Source organism: Podarcis filfolensis (genome assembly GCF_964270895.1).
Source record: "Podarcis filfolensis genome assembly, chromosome: 16".
NCBI classification, from domain to species: Eukaryota; Metazoa; Chordata; class Lepidosauria; order Squamata; family Lacertidae; genus Podarcis; species Podarcis filfolensis.
The window spans coordinates 25,615,895-25,634,828 of NC_139620.1; the positions used below are offsets into that span (position 1 = coordinate 25,615,895).

Below are 18,934 nucleotides of genomic sequence, written 5' to 3' on the forward strand. Positions count from 1 at the left end.
CGGGCAGAATGATGGAGATGGAGACGCTCCTTCAGGTATACTGGACCGAGGCCGTTTAGGGCTTTAAAGGTCAACACCAACACTTTGAATTGGGAATCGGAAACGTACTGGGAGCCAGTGTAGGTCTTTCAAGACCGGTGTTATATGGTCTCGGCGGCCGCTCCCAGTCACCAGTCTAGCTGCTGCTCATGAGACAACCACCTGTGATCTCCTCTCAGGTAAGAGAGGGCATCACCTAACTCCACAAGGCAGGGAGCCTCTGAACACTTTACTTACTATCTATTAAAACATTTCTATGCCTCCTACCATATTAGACTGCATGCAATACAACAAAAAAGAGAGATAAAAACAGTATCCAAAAGCAGCAACGTACAGCTAACAGTTGAAGGAGCACTCCGAATCACAAAGTAATTACATTCTGCACATGCTCAGGAACACTGTTCTCTCTGGTTTTATACATGCATACGCTCAGAAGCATTCAGCTTGCAGACATGCCATCCAGAACGTCTCTCTCCTAGTTCTTCAGAGGAATCTTGCTGTTTCCTGGCGCACCCGCTGACCTGCGGCTTGCCTGGTCCTGCAAGGGCGCCCCCAGCAGCACCGCCTCCTTGCCCTCCGCCTCGCGGCCCGTCTGGCTGACCAGGCCCCGTCGCCACGGCAACGGACGCCGGCGCGGTGCATGCCGGCCTGCAACAAAATGCAACAATAAAACTCTACGGGAGGCTCAGGAGAGGCGGCCAATAGTCTCAGAGGAGTATTGTTGTCGTGGCCAATGGCAGCTGGCGGCGAGCTGAGCTGGGCGTGGCCGCTGCCGGCGGGCGGAGGGCGTGGCCGGGGCATCCAGGCGGCACTCGAGGCTTGTTCGCGGGCGAAGGCAGAGGCAAGGCGCGCGCGGGTTTCCTCAGCTCGTTACGCGACGGGGGCAGCCTCCGGAGGAGCGCCGAGGTGACAACTTGCTCGTCCGCTCCACCAACGTCCCTGCCCGCCGCCGTCGTCGTTCTCGGAGGAAGCAGCCGCAGGAGCCGCCGCCAACCAGAAGCACACGGTGAGGGGCGGCGGCGGCGAGGTTTTTAAGCGGGGAAATTATAATGGCGTCGGCAGAGATGATGGGAGGGGGCGGTTGGGGACATTACTAATATGAGGAGAGTTATAGCGTGATTCCGGCCATGTGTCGGTTGGGTTCTGAGGGACCGTCCAGAGGCCGTTAGAAAACGATATATAAAGTGACATTACGGTTACTTGAACTGTCGAGGAGGAGACGATGGGGGTGTGAGGGGGAGACGACATTATTATCATTAGTAATACAATAGTAGTTTGGTATGTAATTCTGGCCTTTAAAAAGTTGGGTTCTGCGAGCTGCCCTGAGGCCGTTTGAAAATACAGATTAATATTAGTGCGGTGCAAGGATTGCTGAGGTGGAGGAGGCGATGGGCGTGTGGGGGAAGAAACGGTATTATTATTATTAGTATAGCTTGCAATTCTGATCCTATAAAAGTTGGGTTCTCTGGAATGTTCACAGGCCGTTTGAATAATTCTAATACGGTACAAAATTTAAATGGCGTTTTAAAAACCCATTAAAGCAGGTCATGATTAATTTGAGATTATCATCAGCTGGTTATTTGATTTATTGAACACGTTTGTGTTCTGCTTATATATAAGTTGGGCTCTCAGAATATGTAAAATGTAAACTTGTTTTTTTTTGGGGGGGGGAGAAACCCCTTGGGAGGAGTTATAAATGAATCTGCGCAACTGAATCGGAATCATGGGTAATCGTTCTTCCATTTCATTTATTATAGATTTTGTTTTCTCGTAAAGTTGGGTTCTCTGGGCAGTTTTACAGACCATTAAAAGACATAATAATGCAAAACTTTTTTTAAAAGTTTTAAAATAAACGAATTCCTTAAGTTTGTGCAATCTAAATTAGAGGGGGAGGGGTGGAATTAGAAAGTGGTATAGAAATGACTTTTAAGCATGGTACATAGTGTTGGCATCATGAAAGGTTCTGGAGAACGTGGATGTTTGCTAGCTTATTTTGCAACCTTTTAAATAAGTGTTTTGGCCAACTGCATTTTGGACAGTTATCCTCTCTTCCCCACTTCATGTGAACCTGTACAGTTGGCTGATTTTGCTGCTCCTGATTTTCTTAATTATTTTGAATGAAGACTCAAACTGGGGAGCCCTGTAGTGAGTTTGTGGGTCACCTGATGGAGGAGGAGGAGGATTTTGCTGTTGCACCTTTTTTCTTTCCCTTTTTTTTTTTGCTTTGAGTTGCAGCCTAATTTTTAGACTCCACAGAGAAAAATTTAAAAAGAAATGCTTGAAAGTATTCTTAAATAGTTTTGTGCCATGTGGGGTCCAACTATTGAGATAAAAGAGAAACCACAGCCAGCTCCTCTTTGGTTTGCAATGAATAACTAAGGAAGGGAATAAATAGGAGGGGATGTAACAGGAGTACGTTTTCTGAATAGGTTGTTGGGCGTATATTTTTCATGAGGGGTAGGATTTGTGGTGGATTGCACTGTATTGCTGTATTATCTAGTGTGCTAGTTATTGTGTAATTCCTACTCTCAAGACACTGACACTTCAGTCTGTATTGTGTGTATGGGAGAGACAAGGCTTACTTAAAAGGCATAGTATGATTGTGTGGGTGTGGCAAGGAATCTCTGAAGCCTTGTGGGTAAAATGGGCAAATGAGGGAGGGTGCTAAATGTCTAATGATGTGCAAATGTTGTTGGGAGGGGTGATGGTGGGAAAGTTGCTGATGAAGACATTATCAAATTGTTTGTAACTCTGCAAAGCATTGTACAACTTCTTTAAACTAGTCCCCGTGTCCAACCCTGCAAATTTGTATTTTTAAAAAATAGAACAATAAAGTCCCTTAACTGCATCATTTAATTTCGGAAATAACCTTAAAATAATGTGCTAGATGTTGTGTGACTTGAAGCAATACAGAAAAAGAGTTTGGAGAAGAAAGGAATCAAAATAATGTAGGAGGAATTGGGAATCCTGTTTGATGGGAGGGAGTCCTCTTGCAAGCTGTACAAAGGGTATCTTGTGGGCAAATAGTTCTAGGATGTAAGAAAATGTGGAATTCCTGCTTAAGGGTGAAGACAGTTAAGTCTGTGGGTATAGTGATGAGAAAACCTTGGTCTGCATTCCCGGAGGTGGGTGGGGCAACTCAGACATCTGTGGCCAATTAGGTCCTCCTATAATAAGCCAAGCTCAGCAAAAGGTATCTGCAACACACTGCATTTGTTCTGTCTAATTTAAGTAGTGTGTAGGTTGTTCAGCTCAACCCCCAAGGTGGGGTCTGTGTTTTACTGAAGTACATCAGGCACACAAAGTGTTGAGCATATTGGAGAAATAATTTATATGTTTGATCTTACATGCTTGATTTGTTAAAACAGTGGGAGGAGATAAACTGCATGTATATTCATTAGCTCATCAGAAATACGAACAGATGGTTCAACTTTGTGTCTCCAGAACAAATTCTGGGGTGTGTTAAGAGAGTGGCTGGATGGTTCTGGAAATTAAGCCATTTTACAGTAAAGACTTTTAGCTGGTGTAGTGTATGGATCTACCAGCACCAGTTAACATTTTGAATTCTTGTCCATTGTGCTTTGTAGGTAACCATGAGTGATCGAAAGGCCGTGATAAAGAATGCAGATATGTCTGAGGAGATGCAGCAGGACTCCGTGGAGTGTGCTACACAGGCCTTGGAAAAATACAACATTGAGAAAGATATTGCTGCCCACATAAAGAAGGTAAAGCTTGATAATTGTTGCATGCTGCTAGTTTAGAATTCTTAGAGGAAGAGGAAAATTCAGACTTGAGGGAGGGAACGGTTAAAATTATTTCTAACTAAACACGTGTCCACAGATTTCTTAACTGGCAAAGCTGATTTTGTATGTGTAGGAGTGTTCTGGCCTGCCAGGGAATAGTTGGACATTTTCCTGCATTTCCTTCACAGCCTAGTCTATGTGGGTGGTCTAACTGCATGTCTGTGTTCCTAGAGGGTTGTCAAGCATCTGTGATCTTCTGACTTTGGCAGAGCTTGCAAGAAGCTTGCCAGATCTGCTGTGACAGTGGGCAAGCTTATATCTACATAAGTAAGAGAGTGTGGAGCATGCACATTTGTTCCTTGAAGATGAGAAAAATACAAAACCTTAAAACATTCCTTAGCACAGCTCTTAACAAGTTGTAGCAAGATACACCCTGTATTTGCAACAGTGCTATTCAACAATTCAGCACTACAAAGGCAGGCCACAGCAAGCCTCATGGTTGCTACCATCTTCTTCAGCATGACTTTGAAGAGTTTGGTAGCCCTTGCTTCTATTTTAACCTAGCCTCAATTTGGTATGATGGTCACTTGGAAATACTGTTTAGTTTTAGCTATAATTATGATTAGTGGAAACAAGTTGCTTTCAAATCAAAGCAGGCTTTTTTCATTAACCAGTTAAGATTAACCACAATTCATGGTTTGAGTGCAACAGTAAATTGTAGTTAATTGAATCAGCTTGTGGTCACACTGGAAGAGACGCTAACTTACAGTTTAATAGTGTGCAAACCTGGCCACTCAGACTGTTTTGCATATGGGCTGGGGGGGGGGGAAGAATGTGGTAAACACTCAAGACTTGCTGCATTAGCCACTATATGTTTAGGATTGGTCTGATTCAGGGGTCGGCAACCTAAGGCCCATGGGCCACAAGCGGCCCATGGGGGTTGTTTAACTGGCCCAGGGACATCCCGCTGCCTGCTTTCCTCCTGCTCTGCACCAGGAGGAGCCCCGGAAATAGTGTTTGCGCGTGCGTGTGCACACACTCCGGCCCACTGCAGCGTGTGCGGGACCGTGAACCAGCTCAAGCCACAAAAACTTTGCCGACCCCTGGATTGATTCCTACTCCAGTACAGGGACACAAGTGATTTAATATTAGCTGATATAATAGTGTATTAAATGCATAGTCTGGTACAAGGATGGGATTAAAACGTATAAAAATCAGTATTCTGAAATTTGCTAAGCAATATATTGATATAAATTGGCTGAATATCAACTGCTCCAAGCCTCTGTAAAAGAGAATTCATGTTTCCAAGATTTAGTAAAACATTACCATAATAAACCCTCAATTTCTTTAACATTATTTTTTAGAATAAATAAAGATGAGAAATTACAGTGCTAACAATGCATAACTGTCCCTTTTTAAGCACACCATATCCTGGTTGCACCGTCCCCCAAAAACTTTAGGATTGGCTGATACTGTCATAGTTGCTTTGGACGAGGTTTTCTGTACTTCATCTTCATTGCAAGCCATTACTTAAATGCCATTATTTAAATAATTTCCAAAATGACTTAAGTTATCATGAATAAAATGCTTACCAAATCTTGTGAGGTACAAAGTGAAGTAGGGTAGATTCTTTATTGTTCCATAGACATTGCTCTCTTAAGTCAGTTGAATTAAGAATCCACACTTAAATAGATAGCACAGAGGAGCATTATACTACTAATTACTAGTTGTATACATGCAGGTCCTGCTATCCACATGCTTGCAATGCGAAAATTCACTTATCCTTCTGCCCAAATCTTGCTATGAACACCGTAGACTCAGATATCCAAAGAACTGACTTCCTTGCTGGTTTGTGCTTTGCTAGTTGGCAACAGCCATTTTGGGGAAGAAACCAGAGAGAGAGGAAGTGGGGAGCCAAGAACAAAGGAATTGGGGCAGGGGAGATAAGACATGGGTTTCCCAAACTTGGGTCTCCAGCTGGTTTTGGACTGCAACTCTCATCAATCCTACATAGTAGGACCACTGGTCAGGGATGATGGGAACTGTAGTCCAAGAACAGCTGGAGATCTAAGTTTGGGAAACCCTGGGTTAGGCAAATATGTTTTTTCCTCTGTTCTCTTGCGGATTAGCTGCATACATTTCAGGAACTTTTTTTTTGGGGGGGGGGAGGTTGGACAAATCCCGAATTAGAAATATTTCCATAGGAAATGATGAAATGGTGGACTTTGTTACAAAAGTAGGACCTGTGCGTAACTTCTCTTCCTAAACCCAGACAGCCTGAACGTCTGTATGCGTTGCATAGAATATTCCTACAGCGCTTCTCAAGCTACTTGCTCCAAAATAGTCCAGTTAATGTCGGTATGTTATTATGGTTTCAATGTAATTTGTGGACAGCAGTCTTAAATTGTCTGATACATGGCAAGAACAAAAGTTAAGTCACTGGGCTATGTTGTTGCATGTTTCTTGTATGTATAGCTCAAGAGGTTAGAAGACTGCATTGCATATTCTTTCCAAACACATGAGTGAAGCTGTTCACTTGAGAAGCTAAGCTATTAAGTTATTCTCTTTCAGGAGTTTGACAAGAAATACAATCCTACTTGGCACTGCATTGTGGGAAGAAATTTTGGCAGCTATGTGACTCATGAGACCAAACACTTCATCTACTTCTACCTGGGTCAAGTTGCCATTCTCCTCTTCAAATCCGGTTAGAACATGGGACTGTTCCACCCCAAACATGCATTTGGTTACAGGACTGCACGCTAATTCCAAATAGACTGAAGTCTTCAGCCTTCCCCAGGGAACATACCTTGATCTTCAAGCCTTTTGTTGTTTTAATGGACAGGTACTCCTCTGTACCATTTTGTGTTTTTGTTGTGGCCATAAAAAAATAGCAAAAAAGTAATCTTGTATGTATTTTCTTTACAAAAAGCAACCCACAAGTCCTAATTTTCTAATAAAACCTTTGGGTATACATTCAGTCTTTAAGAGCTTGTTCTAATACTTCCATATTTGGCCAACTCTCCTATGACTACCAGCTTTGCACTGCAGACTTGAAATAACAAATTATTTGCCAAAATCAGGGGTGACTGACTTGTGGCCTTTTGGATGTTTCAGATTACAACCCCCATTAACCATGTTGCTTGAGATTGGTGTGAGTTTGAATCCAAAAACATCTGGAGACCATAGTTTTCTGTCTACTGAATGAACTGGATTTGCCTTTGGCAAAACAGCGCTAGCATTGGAGCCAATAGGACCTGTAAACTATTCCCTGTGTTGCATCTGATTCTTAAACATATTTACTTGTAAAATGACATAACTGACTCATCCAGTGGGACTTTCAAGCAAGTATGTACGAGGTTGCACAAGCTTAATGCATAAATTGGAAGGGATCCCAGTGTGTTCATTGTCTTTACAAGTAATTTTGCATGAGACTGCAATCTAGGGTGTATCTAACGCCTGCAAAGATGATCTTTACTCACCAGTATGCATGCTTTGATGATTAATGCAGTGTACAAAAGGAACAACTGAATTTAAATTACATTCTGGTCAGTGTGATTCTTTAGTTAGAAATATGTGCCAGACTTATTGTCGCCTCTAAAAATGTTCAGTGATGCCTGGTTATTTAAATTCCAATATGGAATATTTTAATACATAACATTCTAACAATGTAATCAAAAGCATTTACAATACTTGTTCCCAATAGCATACTTGCACTGTTTTTTTGGCATCATAGTACTTATGGCAGGGCATCTTGATGTAAGGAACAGTGCTAGAATGCCTGTCTAAAGCCCAAGGAATAAAACATACCACTGCTTGGAAAAAGAATTATCACCTAGCTTAGCAGGATGCGCAACTCCTGCTTGTTTCACTGACATGTCAGATCTCCTTTTCCCACAATCCAAATCAAGCATTTTACGAAGACCTGTTGTTTTGTATACTGGAGTGCATGCTCAACTTTTCCATTGAAAATATTTGCAACTTTGGAGAATGCAACATTAATTTGTAATGAGTTGGTAGCTCTTTGGTAGTTAAGATTTTTTTTTTGCAAAGGCTGCTACTATTCATTGCAAATATATCACTTGATGGTAGTCGTGCAAGTTCATCTCCTGCTCTTTTCAGGGGGGAGGTCAATAGCATCCAGAGTGGAAAATTATTTGCATCTTCTGGTGTTGAAGTAAAGGCCAGCCCAGAAAATCATAGAATTGCAGAGTTAGAAGGGACACGGAGAATCATCTAGACCAACCCTTGCAAAGCAGGACTATGCAGCTGTCCTATATGGGGATTAAACCTGCAGCCTTGGTTTTATCAGCCCCATGCTCTAACCAACTGAGCTATCCAGCTTTCACTGTAGGGTGTAGTAGAGAGACACAATTTGCACCTTCATCAAACTTTAAATACTGTATGTAGTTTGTGCAAATGCTTGCTCCTCTGTGCTAGTTACTCTTCTTTCTAATACAGATATTCAATCCTGCCAAAAGTGATGATGGAGGGCAGGCAGTCCATGAAGACTTACTGCCACTCAGCAGTATCCAGGGGCTTGGGTTCAGGAGATGCAGCACTACACCAAGAATGGCAGTGCCCAAGCTTTCTTCACATACGGGAACAATATTTATCTGACTCACACGTTGAATCTATTGTAATCATGCAGTAACACATACATGATGCTACTATTTAAAGGATGGGGGGGCAGCTCCTTAACCTCGTGGTAGAGTTTAAGAGAAGAAATAACATGGTAGTTACTGTAGTTACACATGCTTACATTACAGCAGGAGATGAGGATTATGAGTGTGTTGCCATAGACCTGGGTAGAGGGCAGTATATAAATTCAATAAATAATAATAGTTGTAGATGAGGACCTCCATCTTGGTAATTAGAGTATGTACCTGTGGTTGTCCTCTACACAGAGGCTATATCCGTTTTGAGGTTCAAACAAATTACAAGTCTTATTTCAATGAAACAAAGAAATTTGAAAATTAATATATATTTTTAATAAATACAGCAAGAAATCTGGTGCTTCAGTGACTTTTACCCAGTAAGTGCAGACCTCTTTGTTTTCAAGGCTAGTTGGTGCCACGCATGGCTACACAAAAGGTGGTTGACATGATTGAAATAGGAAATTACTTGAGTCTTAAAATGCAGCTGCCCTCATGAACAGAACTGCCTAAACCCATCAGATTTTTAAAAAATTCTCACTGAAATAAAAGTCCCATCTTCCAGTGGTTCACGTGTTGTTCCCTAGCAAGATGAGGCAGATGCTTACCCAGCTGTCACATGACTATAGCAGCAGAATACAGCAGCTGACTGATAACTGAAATTTAATTCCCCAAGGGATTAGTGTGCTTCGATGGCAGGATGCCGAGTGTGTTGCAAGGCCATAACCATTCGAATTTGGCCATCAGAGTTCAGTCCACCCTTTCATTTTAAAACTTGTACGCTGTAAGATGAAAGTCATAACTTGAAGCCGGAGTGAATAGCCACAATGCCTGAACCCAGGTTCTGATAGTCCACCTTCAGAAAGCCTGCATCTTCAATCATCTCCTTGAATTCTACCTGGAATGCAACAATTGTGATACTGTCAATAAGTGATGAAACTCTGCAGGATTCCCGAACATTTCACAGTGCACCTCACCTGGGGCACTTGCTGTGTACAGTCCTAGGAAGTACAATTGCAACCTCAATGTTTATAGACTTAAAAGGATTTATTTATTTATTTTACCTGGGACGGAAAGCGCCTGATGCTTTCTACGAGATACTGGTAGGATTTCCAGTCACCAGCAATAACCTCACCCAGCACAGGGATAACCTGGAAGCTATACAGATCATACAGACTGCAAAGGGGGGAAAAACACCAGTAGGTTAATACAGATAATGTAGATCAATCTCCTTTCTTGCCATTTGAAACCTTTGACTCGAGTCCTACCCTCTGAAGCAGCATAAAACAAGCTTGCTCCAACTTCCATGTGAAAACTCTTTAGATATTTGAAGAAGGCTATCATATCACCTCTCTTTTTTTTATATATAAATATTAAATTTTCCAATTTTATATAAACACAAAAAGAAAAGGAAAAAGAAAAATATTAAAAACAGATCAATTTCGATAGCAGTCTTTCAATAACATATTTCTCTGACTTCCTCATACCTCCCCTTCTTGTTTTCTAGTTCATCCCAATAGTTCAGCAAATCCTAACCTCTTAACATTCCTTTTAAAATAAACCTTATTTTCATTCCACTTTTTTTTTAGATAATAACTTAAACAATCTTAAGCCCCATTATCTTTGTCATAACAGCTAGAGACCACCAAAACTCAAACCAACATCTTTTCAAAGATCATTAATTTTATAGTATTTCTGTAAGTAGTCCTTAAATTTCTTCCAATCTTCTTCTGCTGACTTTTCTCCCTGGTCGCGGATTCTGCCGGTCATTTCTGCCAGTCCCATACAGTCAATCAACTTCATCTGCCATTCTTCCAGAGTGGGTAGATCTTGAGTCTTCCAGTGCTTTGCTAAAAGTATTCTTGCTGCCGTTGTAGCGTACATAAAAAAAGTTCTGTCCTTCTTTGGCACCAAATGGCCGACTATGCCCAAGAGAAAAGCCTCTGGTTTTTTCAAGAAGGTATACTTAAATACCTTTTTCATTTCATTATAAATCATTTCCCAGAAAGCCTTAATCTTTGGGCACGTCCACCAAAGGTGATAGAATGTACCTTCAACCTCCTTGCATTTCCAACATTTATTATCGGGCAAATGATATATTTTTGCAAGCTTGACTGGGGTCATGTACCACCTGTATATCATTTTCATAATATTCTCTCTTAAGGTATTACATGCCGTAAATTTCATACCTGTGGTCCATAACTGTTCCCAGTCAGCAAACATGATGTTATGTCCAAGATCTTGTGCCCATTTGATCATAGCTGACTTAACCGTTTCATCCTGTGTATTCCATTTCAGCAGCAAGTTATACATTTTTGACATAATTTTAGTTTTAGGTTCTAACACTTCTGTTTCTAATTTAGATTTTTCCACCTTATCATATCACCTCTCAATCTTCTCCAGCCTAAACATACCTAGCTCCCTCAAACCTTCCCCACAAGGCTTTATCTTATTGGTTGCCTTCTGCACATCTTCCAACTCGTCAATATCCATTTTAAACTGCTGCCCAGAACTGTACAAAATACTCCAGGTGGGGTCTGACCAAGGCAGAACAGAGTGGTACTTCAAGGCTGGCCAGCTGTTCAAGGGCCACATGCCACCAAAAGCACACATGCACGTAGACCACACCACACTCATCCCCGTTACAGTGCTGGACTAAGGTGGTTTAAATCTCTCTTCCCAGCCCAGTGCTGCAATGGAGAGTACACTGGAGAAAAGACAGTAACTGTCCTCCAGTGCTATGATAAGAGGAAGATGGGGGCTGGGGGGCCCCTCATCTGCGAATCCTAACTCCCATCAGCCTCTTCCTGCAAGCTCCAGAATCCTATGTCCCAACTGGGGATGATGGGAGTTGTAATTCAAAACATCTGGAGGTAAACAACATTTGCTTAAGGGGATGAAAAAGAGAGAGAATCTCTAATTCAACCTGGAAATGAAGGAGTTGTTGACATGACTGAATTCTAGGCAGAGGAATCTCCCTCCTGGTTTCAGGACTCGATAAGCCTCCTGAAGAGCCTGGAAAAAAAGGTGGAATGAAGAAGACATTAAGCATATTTATGATGCTTCACACAGTGCTATTCTGAGATCCAGAACATGGATTTGGCAAGGCAAGTTGTGTTCATGTTAATAAACACACTAAATATAATTTAAGAACCGTTGCAAACTCTCAGTATATACCAGCTGCCTTTAGAGACAGTGATTGCCAGTTTTGAGCAAGTTAGAAGCAAGCTGCTGTGTGAGGGGTGACAGCAGCTGAATCCTAGGCTGCTATTCCTTTTGCCAGTCCCTGTTTTCCAGGCCTCCACTGCCTTCCCTCTCAATTTAATGATGTCCACCTAAAAGCTTTATTTTTGCAGCAAAAGAAATAAAATCAAGAGAAATGAATATAGTTAAATGGATTCCCCAGGTAGCAGCTGGAAGAAGCTAGCCGGGAATGTAATAGGGTAAGCTATGGTGGAAGCTCAATCTATGAGAAAAAGAGGGGGGAGCCCCACCTGACAAAGCATCAAGGTACTGAGCACGTTAGGCACCTGTGCAAGTTTGGTAACGACAAGGAGATCCAGGGCAGACTACTCTCTCCTTTTGCCTTTTTTTCCTCCTGAAGCTGATCAAAATCTCAGCATTATATTGACTCAGTCTCATAAATCCCAAGTTCTCAAGAAGCTCAATGAATAACAACTAGGATGATTTTAGAAGCTGACTAAGCAAATACCGTATTTTTCGCACCATAGGACGCACTTTTTCCCCTCCAAAAATGAAGGGGAAATGTGTGTGCGTCCTATGGTGCGAATGCAGGCTTTCGCTGAAGCCTGGAGAGTGAGAGAGGTCGGTGCGCACCGACCCCTCACGCTCTCCAGGCTTCGCACACCTCTCTGCAAGCAGCGGGAGCCCAGCGCTGGGCTCCCGCTGCTTGCGGAGACTTGCCTGCATGCCGAAGCCTGCGCGCGCTGAGATCAGCGCGCCCAGGCTTCGCGGACCTCTCCGCAAACAGCGGGAGCGCTCCCGCTGCTTGCGGAGAGTTGCCAGCATGCCGAAGCCTGCGCGCGCTGAGATCAGCGCGCCCAGGCTTCGCGGACCTCTCCGCAAACAGCGGGAGCGCTCCCGCTGCTTGCGGAGAGTTGCCAGCATGCCGAAGCCTGCGCGCGCTGAGATCAGCGCGCCCAGGCTTCGCGGACCTCTCCGCAAGCAGTGGGAGCGCTCCCACGGCTTGCAGAGAGCTGCCTGTTTGGGGGCTGGGGTCGGGGGAAGCTCCAGCTTCCCCAGCCCCGCGCCTGGGGGGGGAAAATAATTTTCCCCCTTTATTTCCCCCCCAAAAAACTGGGTGCGCCCTATCGTCCGGTGCGCCCTATGGTGCGAAAAATACGGTACATGGGCAGATAATGGCCATGTACTACTTCCAGCATTAGTGAAAGTATTCCTCTCAATACCAGTTGCTGGAGAGCACATGTGCTGTTGTGCTCAGGTTCTGCTTGCCGAATTCCCATAGGCATGTGGTTGGACACTATGAGGCCAGGTTAGTAGGCTAGATTGTCTGATCCAGTAGGGCTCTTGTGCTGTTACCCCTCTCAATAACAATAAACACAGGAAAGCCATACCCTTCTCTCCCAGAGAAACAGAACGGTTGACTATACAAGGGTCAGCAATTTTTTTCTGTAGGGGGCCTGTCCACTGTCCCTCAGACCCCAGGGGGGGGCCCAACTATATTTTTTTGAGGGGGGGGGAATGAACAAATTCCTATGCCCCACAAATAACCCAGAGATGCATTTTAAATAAAAGCATACCGTATTTTTCGCACCATAGGGCGCACCGGACCATAAGGTGCACCCAGTTTTTAGGGGGGGGAATCAAGAAAAAAAATATTTCCCGCCCCCCCAGCCACAAAGAGCAGCGTACAGGCTGCACACAACCTCTCCCTGCCAGAGGGGTTGCGCGCAGCTATGGAAGAAGGCAAGGCAGCAAGCGGGATGGATCCCGCTCGCTGTTTTGGCTTCCCCTTTAGCCCTGTGCAGCCTCTCCTTGCCAGGAGACGCTGCGCAGGGCTAAAGAAGCCATAGCCCCGTGCAGCCTCTCCCTGCCGGAGGGGTTGCGCGCGGCTATGGCACAAGCCTGCATTCGCTCCATAGGACGCACACACATTTCCCCTCAATTTTTGGAGGGGAAAAACTGCGTCCAATAGAGCGAAAAACACGGTACATTCTGCTCAAGTAAAAACACCAGGCAGGCCCCACAAATAACCCAGAGATGCATTTTAAATAAAAGGACACATTCTAATCATGTAAAAACATGCTGATTCCCGGATCATCTGCGGGCCAGATTTAGAAGGTGATTGGGCTGGATCCAGCTCCCGGGCCTTAGTTTGCCTACCCATGGACTACATGGACCTTGCTCTGATCCAGCAGAGCAAGCTGTTGTGTTCTTCAAAGAGTAAAATCCAGCAAGATCTGACCAATGCTCACCTGGTCTATATGAGTGACATTCCGGATACCAAAGGCAATTGTGTATATGTCAAAACTGTCATTGTTGAAGGGCAACTCTTCAGCATCTCCAAGCACCCAGGATAATCCTTTGAAAGAATGTAAAAGGAAACTGCTCAGCGGCACACCCTAAGCAACTTTTAGGTAGGCTGTGTCATTAAAGGAAACCAGATTGCTAGGAGAGTATCTACCCTCATTTACAGGCAAAAGTCAACTTAAAGCAAACCAGCACAAGATGGCACACGTGTAATGGAGTAAAGCTTAAAAAGACACTGCTGTAGCTGTAATATTCCATACGAACATATGAAAAGCCTGCTGGATCTGGTCAACCAGATGCCTGTGGAAAACCAGCAAGCAGGATTCAAGCACACAAGCACTCTCCCCTTTTGTGGTTTCCAGGAACTGGTACTCAGAAGCATTGCTGCCTTCAACCTTAGAGCTGAGCACAGCCTTCATGGCTAGTTTCTCCTCCGTGAATTTGTCTAATTATTTTTTAAAGCCATCTGGTAGGTGGCTATCACTGCCTCCTGTAGGAGTGAGTTCCACAGTTCAACTATGTGCTGTGTGAATAAGTCCTTTATCTGCCCTGAATCTTCCAATATACAGCTTCATTGGGTGCGCATTAAGTTCTAGTAATAAAATCATAGAGTTGGAAGTGACCCCAAGGGCCATCTACTCCCTGCAATGCAGGAATCTCAACTAAATGTGAGAGAGGGAGAAAACTATTTCTCAATCCACTTTCTTTATGCCATGCATAATTTTAAAAACTATGTCACCAGTCACTCACCTCTTCTCCATACCTTCAAAGAATAAATCATTGTTGCTAATTATAGACAGACATGATTCAGTATGCTGAGTGCTTAGGGGCAGGATGCTTAAGAGCAGCCTTTGCTGGCTGTGACTGATGGGAATTGTAGTCCAACGTAACTGAAGTGTTCCAGGTTGACATATACTGTACACGTAAAGGGGTAATCTGAGTAATGTAAGTTAAACTTATTTTTAGTCAAAAGGGTGGGGCTTAGATGTTGAACTAGGCTATCCATACACGTTTTCCATCCCTTTGCTGAAGTGCCAGTCTATTACCTGTAGAATAACCAAGGCGTTGTGATTTCTTCTTCCCAACCTTCAGCATCTCTTTGTTAATGTCACAAACTACCACATGGGATCCTCCCAGGGACTGATGATCCTCTTCATGGTAAAGCTTGGTAATCTCCTGCCACGATAAATTCTGATGGGACCTCAGCTGCTGCTGGATTCGTCGCTCCCGCTGGGAACGAACGTAATTGATAAACCGAAAGGCGATGTCTCCTGCATTAGTTTTGAAAGGAAGACTCACAATGTGGGATTCTTCCCTAAAATTCAATGTTTAAGCATTGTAAGGGCACTAACGTACTACACTAGGAGTTTCTGTAGTCATTCATTCTCAAGCTGCATTCATTTATTCAACCTAGGAAGAACATTCAGCTCCAAATGCCGACTGTCCAGAGGGAAGCACAGTCCAATTTCAGCAGCACTCAGGAAAGGTGGTGCATAGGAAGCTGCCTTATGCTGAATCAGCCCATTGGCCTATCTAGTTCAATGCTCCCGACACTGTTCTGGCAATGGCTCTCCAGAGTTTCAAGCAGGGAGTCTCTCCCAGTCCTACCTGGAACCTTTTGAATGCAAAGAAGATGCTTGAGCACTGAGTCAAGGCCCTTTCCCAAACAACCAGAGGACTAAACGTTGCAGGGTAAAGCATGTGTGTGTTCAGTATCTTGTACTATTGCAACCTTGTGCAAAACCAAGTTGAGAACCACTTGACGGAAAGTATTCTAAATAATAAAAAAGCACCATGTCCACCCACTTTCTCGAGGGTCATTCCCTTTGAGATTGTGTCACTTGGTGCCAAATAGATCTGCAGAGGATTGTACTACTGTTAATTACTTGTTTCAGTCATTAACACCCCTTCATCAGAAGCTCCCAGGAATGTATACAGAAGTGTGAATAAACCAGCTTTCCCAACCTGGTGCTCTTCAAGTGATTTGGACCACTGCTACTGTCATCCTTGACCATTCGTCATGCTGGCTACGGCTAATAGGTGTTGTAGTCCAACGAAATCTGGAGGCCAGCAGGTTTTGGAAGGCTAGAATAAACCCTGATTCACACACAACATATAATTTAAAAACCAACAAATAAGCTTAACAAAACGCAAAAACAAATAACCTGAAAAACTAAAAAGTGAACATAAAGGGTTGTAGCTCAGTGGTAGAGCATCTCTTTAATGCAGACAGTCCCATTTTCAATCCCTGACATCTCCTGGTAGGGCTGGGAGAGACGATACTTGAAATCTTGTAGAGCCATTGCTGTTGGTCAGCACAGACAGTTATGACCCGGCAAAAGGCAGCTTCCTATAATCTTAATTCACTGCTCACCCCCAACTCCAAAGCAACAAGTTGAATAGCATTAATCTCTTCACAATACAGATTGTTGCGGATTGCTCACTTCCCAGAGGCTGCTAACAGTCAGGGTTGACAAATCTGAGCTAGGTGAACCAAGGCTCTGTATAAGGCAGCTTCTTAAGTTCCTAAAAAATAAATGACTATACACATGGTCTCAAACATGGAGCTAAAGCTCCTTAAAAGATGCCTATGAACAACATGAGTCTCACCTGTCCCTCCAGCAACATCAAGCAACTGGCTTCCAGGGTAAGGGTTCATTTGATGCAGCAGGTTGTCCTTCCAAAGACGATGGATTCCCAGACTCATTGAATCATTCATTAAATCATACTTCTTAGCCACATTTTCAAAAACTTGGTAAACTGAAAAAGATAGCTGCATCATGATCAAATAATGTGTTGATTACATTGCCACATATTGCAAGATACTTTTTTTCCTTTTCTTTCAGGGAAGGGCTGTAGCTCAATGGTAGAATATCTGCTCTGGCAGATGCTGTTTTCTCTTCTAGAAAGATTCCTGTCACTGCTCTGTTATACATTATCTATATGGGGCTGCCCTTGAAAATGGGCTGGAAACTGTGGTTGCTTCCAAATGCTACTGTGAGAACACTCAAGTAGGCTCACACAATTTCTGAAAGCTTTTCCCAGTTACCTTTCCTGCCCCAATTTAAGGTGTTGACTTTTAACATATAAAGTCCTAAATGACTTGAGACCTGGATCTTTGAAAGAGCACCTCTCCCAATATAAGTCTGCCTGTGCCCTTCTCATGGACCCACTTATAGGTGAGGTACACTGTGTGATGATATAGGACAAGACCTTTTCTGTGTTGACACTCAAACTACAACATTCCCTCCCTCCTGTCAACTGGAGCCATCATTGGCTATCCTCCTGGAAAACTCAGTTCCTGCATGGTGTAAAACCAGTTTGTTAGCCTTTAGTTTGCCACAAGACTCTGTTGCATCACTGCATATTCAGTTTATGTTAAATCCTGATTAATTTTATACATTTTGTTGTATGTCACTGAATGTTCAGGTAACTTTAATTTTTTGTGCATTTTATGCATTTGTTCTTCTAATCCTCCCAGGGTCACAAATGTGATAAAGGGCAAAATAAAATCATGGTGTTAATAGTTATAGTGTTAAACTAGGGTCTGGAATACCCATTCAGCACTGGGTGACCCTTGGACCTCTCACAGTCTTGTATCCAACTATATTTTACTCAGAGTATGCCCACTGATTTTAGTGTAGTATAAATGTTATAATAAATAAAAACAAAACAAAAGGATATTTATTCTATTGTAGTTTCACACTATCTTTAATGTATGTGTTATTTATTTACTGTTGCAAGTCGCTTTGAGTTTCTTTTGTAAAAAAAAAAAGCCAAAAAACCGATTGACAATTTTAAACAAAACAAATAAATTAACCCTCCGCCTCCGCTCAGCCGAGGCCTGGCTACTCCCTTCCGCCTAGCTCACCCTTCTCGCTTTTCTCCGACTCAGACACGGTCTGGAACCCGAAATGCGTCTCTCCGTCGGTGGCCGGGCGCTGTCCCCCGCTGCACAGGCCCCGAAGGAGGCGAAGCACCCTCTGCCCGCGGCGGCAGCCGTCCCAAACCCTGCGGGAGCCAACAACCATGGAGGCCGCCATCTTGCTAGGTGTCGCAATGGTTCTACGTCATCTTTCATTGTAGCTCCGCCCATTCTCAAAGGGAGGCGGAGAGGGCGTGAACCACGCGCACGGGCTCATTCCTCCTTAGACACCGACGTCATGGGCATCGCCAACATCGGAGGGAATTGTTGGGGCGTTTTCAAGACTGGTCTAACCACCGCTGTGAATTTCCATAGCTGTATAATAATGATAGCCACTGTTCAGACGTAATTAAGGCGTGGATGTAAAATTAGGTATCTCCTCTTATGCAAACGGCATGTGAATTTGCTTAAGGCCAAAATTCCGTGTGCAGTTTCTTGGGGCTAAATTCTGTGGCTGTCAGAGGAATTTACTTGCAAGTGTAAAGAATGTGGGGTAAAAGATACAAAAGGCTGAATTCATTTTGGGCTTGTTTCTGAATAGATACATATACGTCACACTGAAAATGCTAAATTATGCCTACTTCGGATGATGCAAATGCATCGTGATCGTCTTACCAACTTCTCATGATGAGACACAGTTTAATGTGGTACCTAGCTATACCACATCATGGAGGACTCTTCAGCACAACTGCGGGGTGAAATGAAAGTTTGTGCATGACGATCATAAGGACCGCAATCTAAAACAACTCTCCCTGTACTGCAAGAACAGAAGAGCTCTGTGGCGTATTAAAAACTAACAAATTTACTGTGGCACAAGCGTTTATGGGCTAACGCACACTGATAATTATGTTTGTAAGAGGGAGACAGCTTCACTGTCCCCCATAAAACACCATATGTATCAGATTTATAGCAGTTTGTAAATGCTTTTAGATATCTACCTGTAATTCAGTGTAACAGTTCATGTATCTGATGAGCTGTCATAACAGTCCACGAAAGGTTATGCCACAATACTGTAAATTTGTTACTTTTCAAGACTCCACAAGACAAGGGTATCCTATCGCGGC

At 43.4% G+C, this 18,934-nt stretch overlaps 2 protein-coding genes across 2 annotated transcripts; one reads left to right on the top strand and one right to left on the bottom strand.

Annotated features, from left to right (window-relative positions):
* The first annotated feature begins 753 nt into the window (after positions 1-753).
* On the top strand, positions 754-6,767 carry DYNLL1 (dynein light chain LC8-type 1). The gene is made up of 3 exons (XM_083590760.1): positions 754-1,045; positions 3,627-3,764; positions 6,354-6,767. The coding sequence occupies exons 2-3, from the start codon at positions 3,633-3,635 to the stop codon at positions 6,489-6,491; spliced, it is 270 nt and encodes an 89-aa protein (XP_083446886.1). The 5' UTR covers positions 754-1,045; positions 3,627-3,632; the 3' UTR covers positions 6,492-6,767.
* A 1,980-nt stretch (positions 6,768-8,747) lies between these two features.
* COQ5 (coenzyme Q5, methyltransferase) lies at positions 8,748-18,180 on the bottom strand. Its single transcript, XM_083590543.1, has 7 exons — positions 17,817-18,180; positions 16,556-16,705; positions 14,992-15,216; positions 13,891-13,997; positions 11,361-11,449; positions 9,499-9,610; positions 8,748-9,332 (listed from the first exon to the last, which is right to left on the bottom strand). The coding sequence occupies exons 1-7, from the start codon at positions 17,986-17,988 to the stop codon at positions 9,231-9,233; spliced, it is 957 nt and encodes a 318-aa protein (XP_083446669.1). The 5' UTR covers positions 17,989-18,180; the 3' UTR covers positions 8,748-9,230.
* Positions 18,181-18,934: the final 754 nt, after the last annotated feature.

Excerpts from the sequence above, each read along its gene's own strand:
- DYNLL1 (XM_083590760.1), top strand. The coding sequence starts at position 3,633 with ATGAGTGATCGAAAGGCCGTGATAAAGAATGCAGATATGTCTGAGGAG. Across the intron at positions 3,765-6,353 it reads TTGCTGCCCACATAAAGAAG|GAGTTTGACAAGAAATACAA; the intron begins GTAAAGCTTGAT and ends ATTCTCTTTCAG.
- COQ5 (XM_083590543.1), bottom strand. The coding sequence starts at position 17,988 with ATGGCGGCCTCCATGGTTGTTGGCTCCCGCAGGGTTTGGGACGGCTGC. Across the intron at positions 11,450-13,890 it reads ATGTCACTCATATAGACCAG|GCTCTTCAGGAGGCTTATCG; the intron begins GTGAGCATTGGT and ends CTTTTTTTCCAG. Across the intron at positions 9,333-9,498 it reads TCAGGCGCTTTCCGTCCCAG|GTAGAATTCAAGGAGATGAT; the intron begins GTAAAATAAATA and ends GTTGCATTCCAG.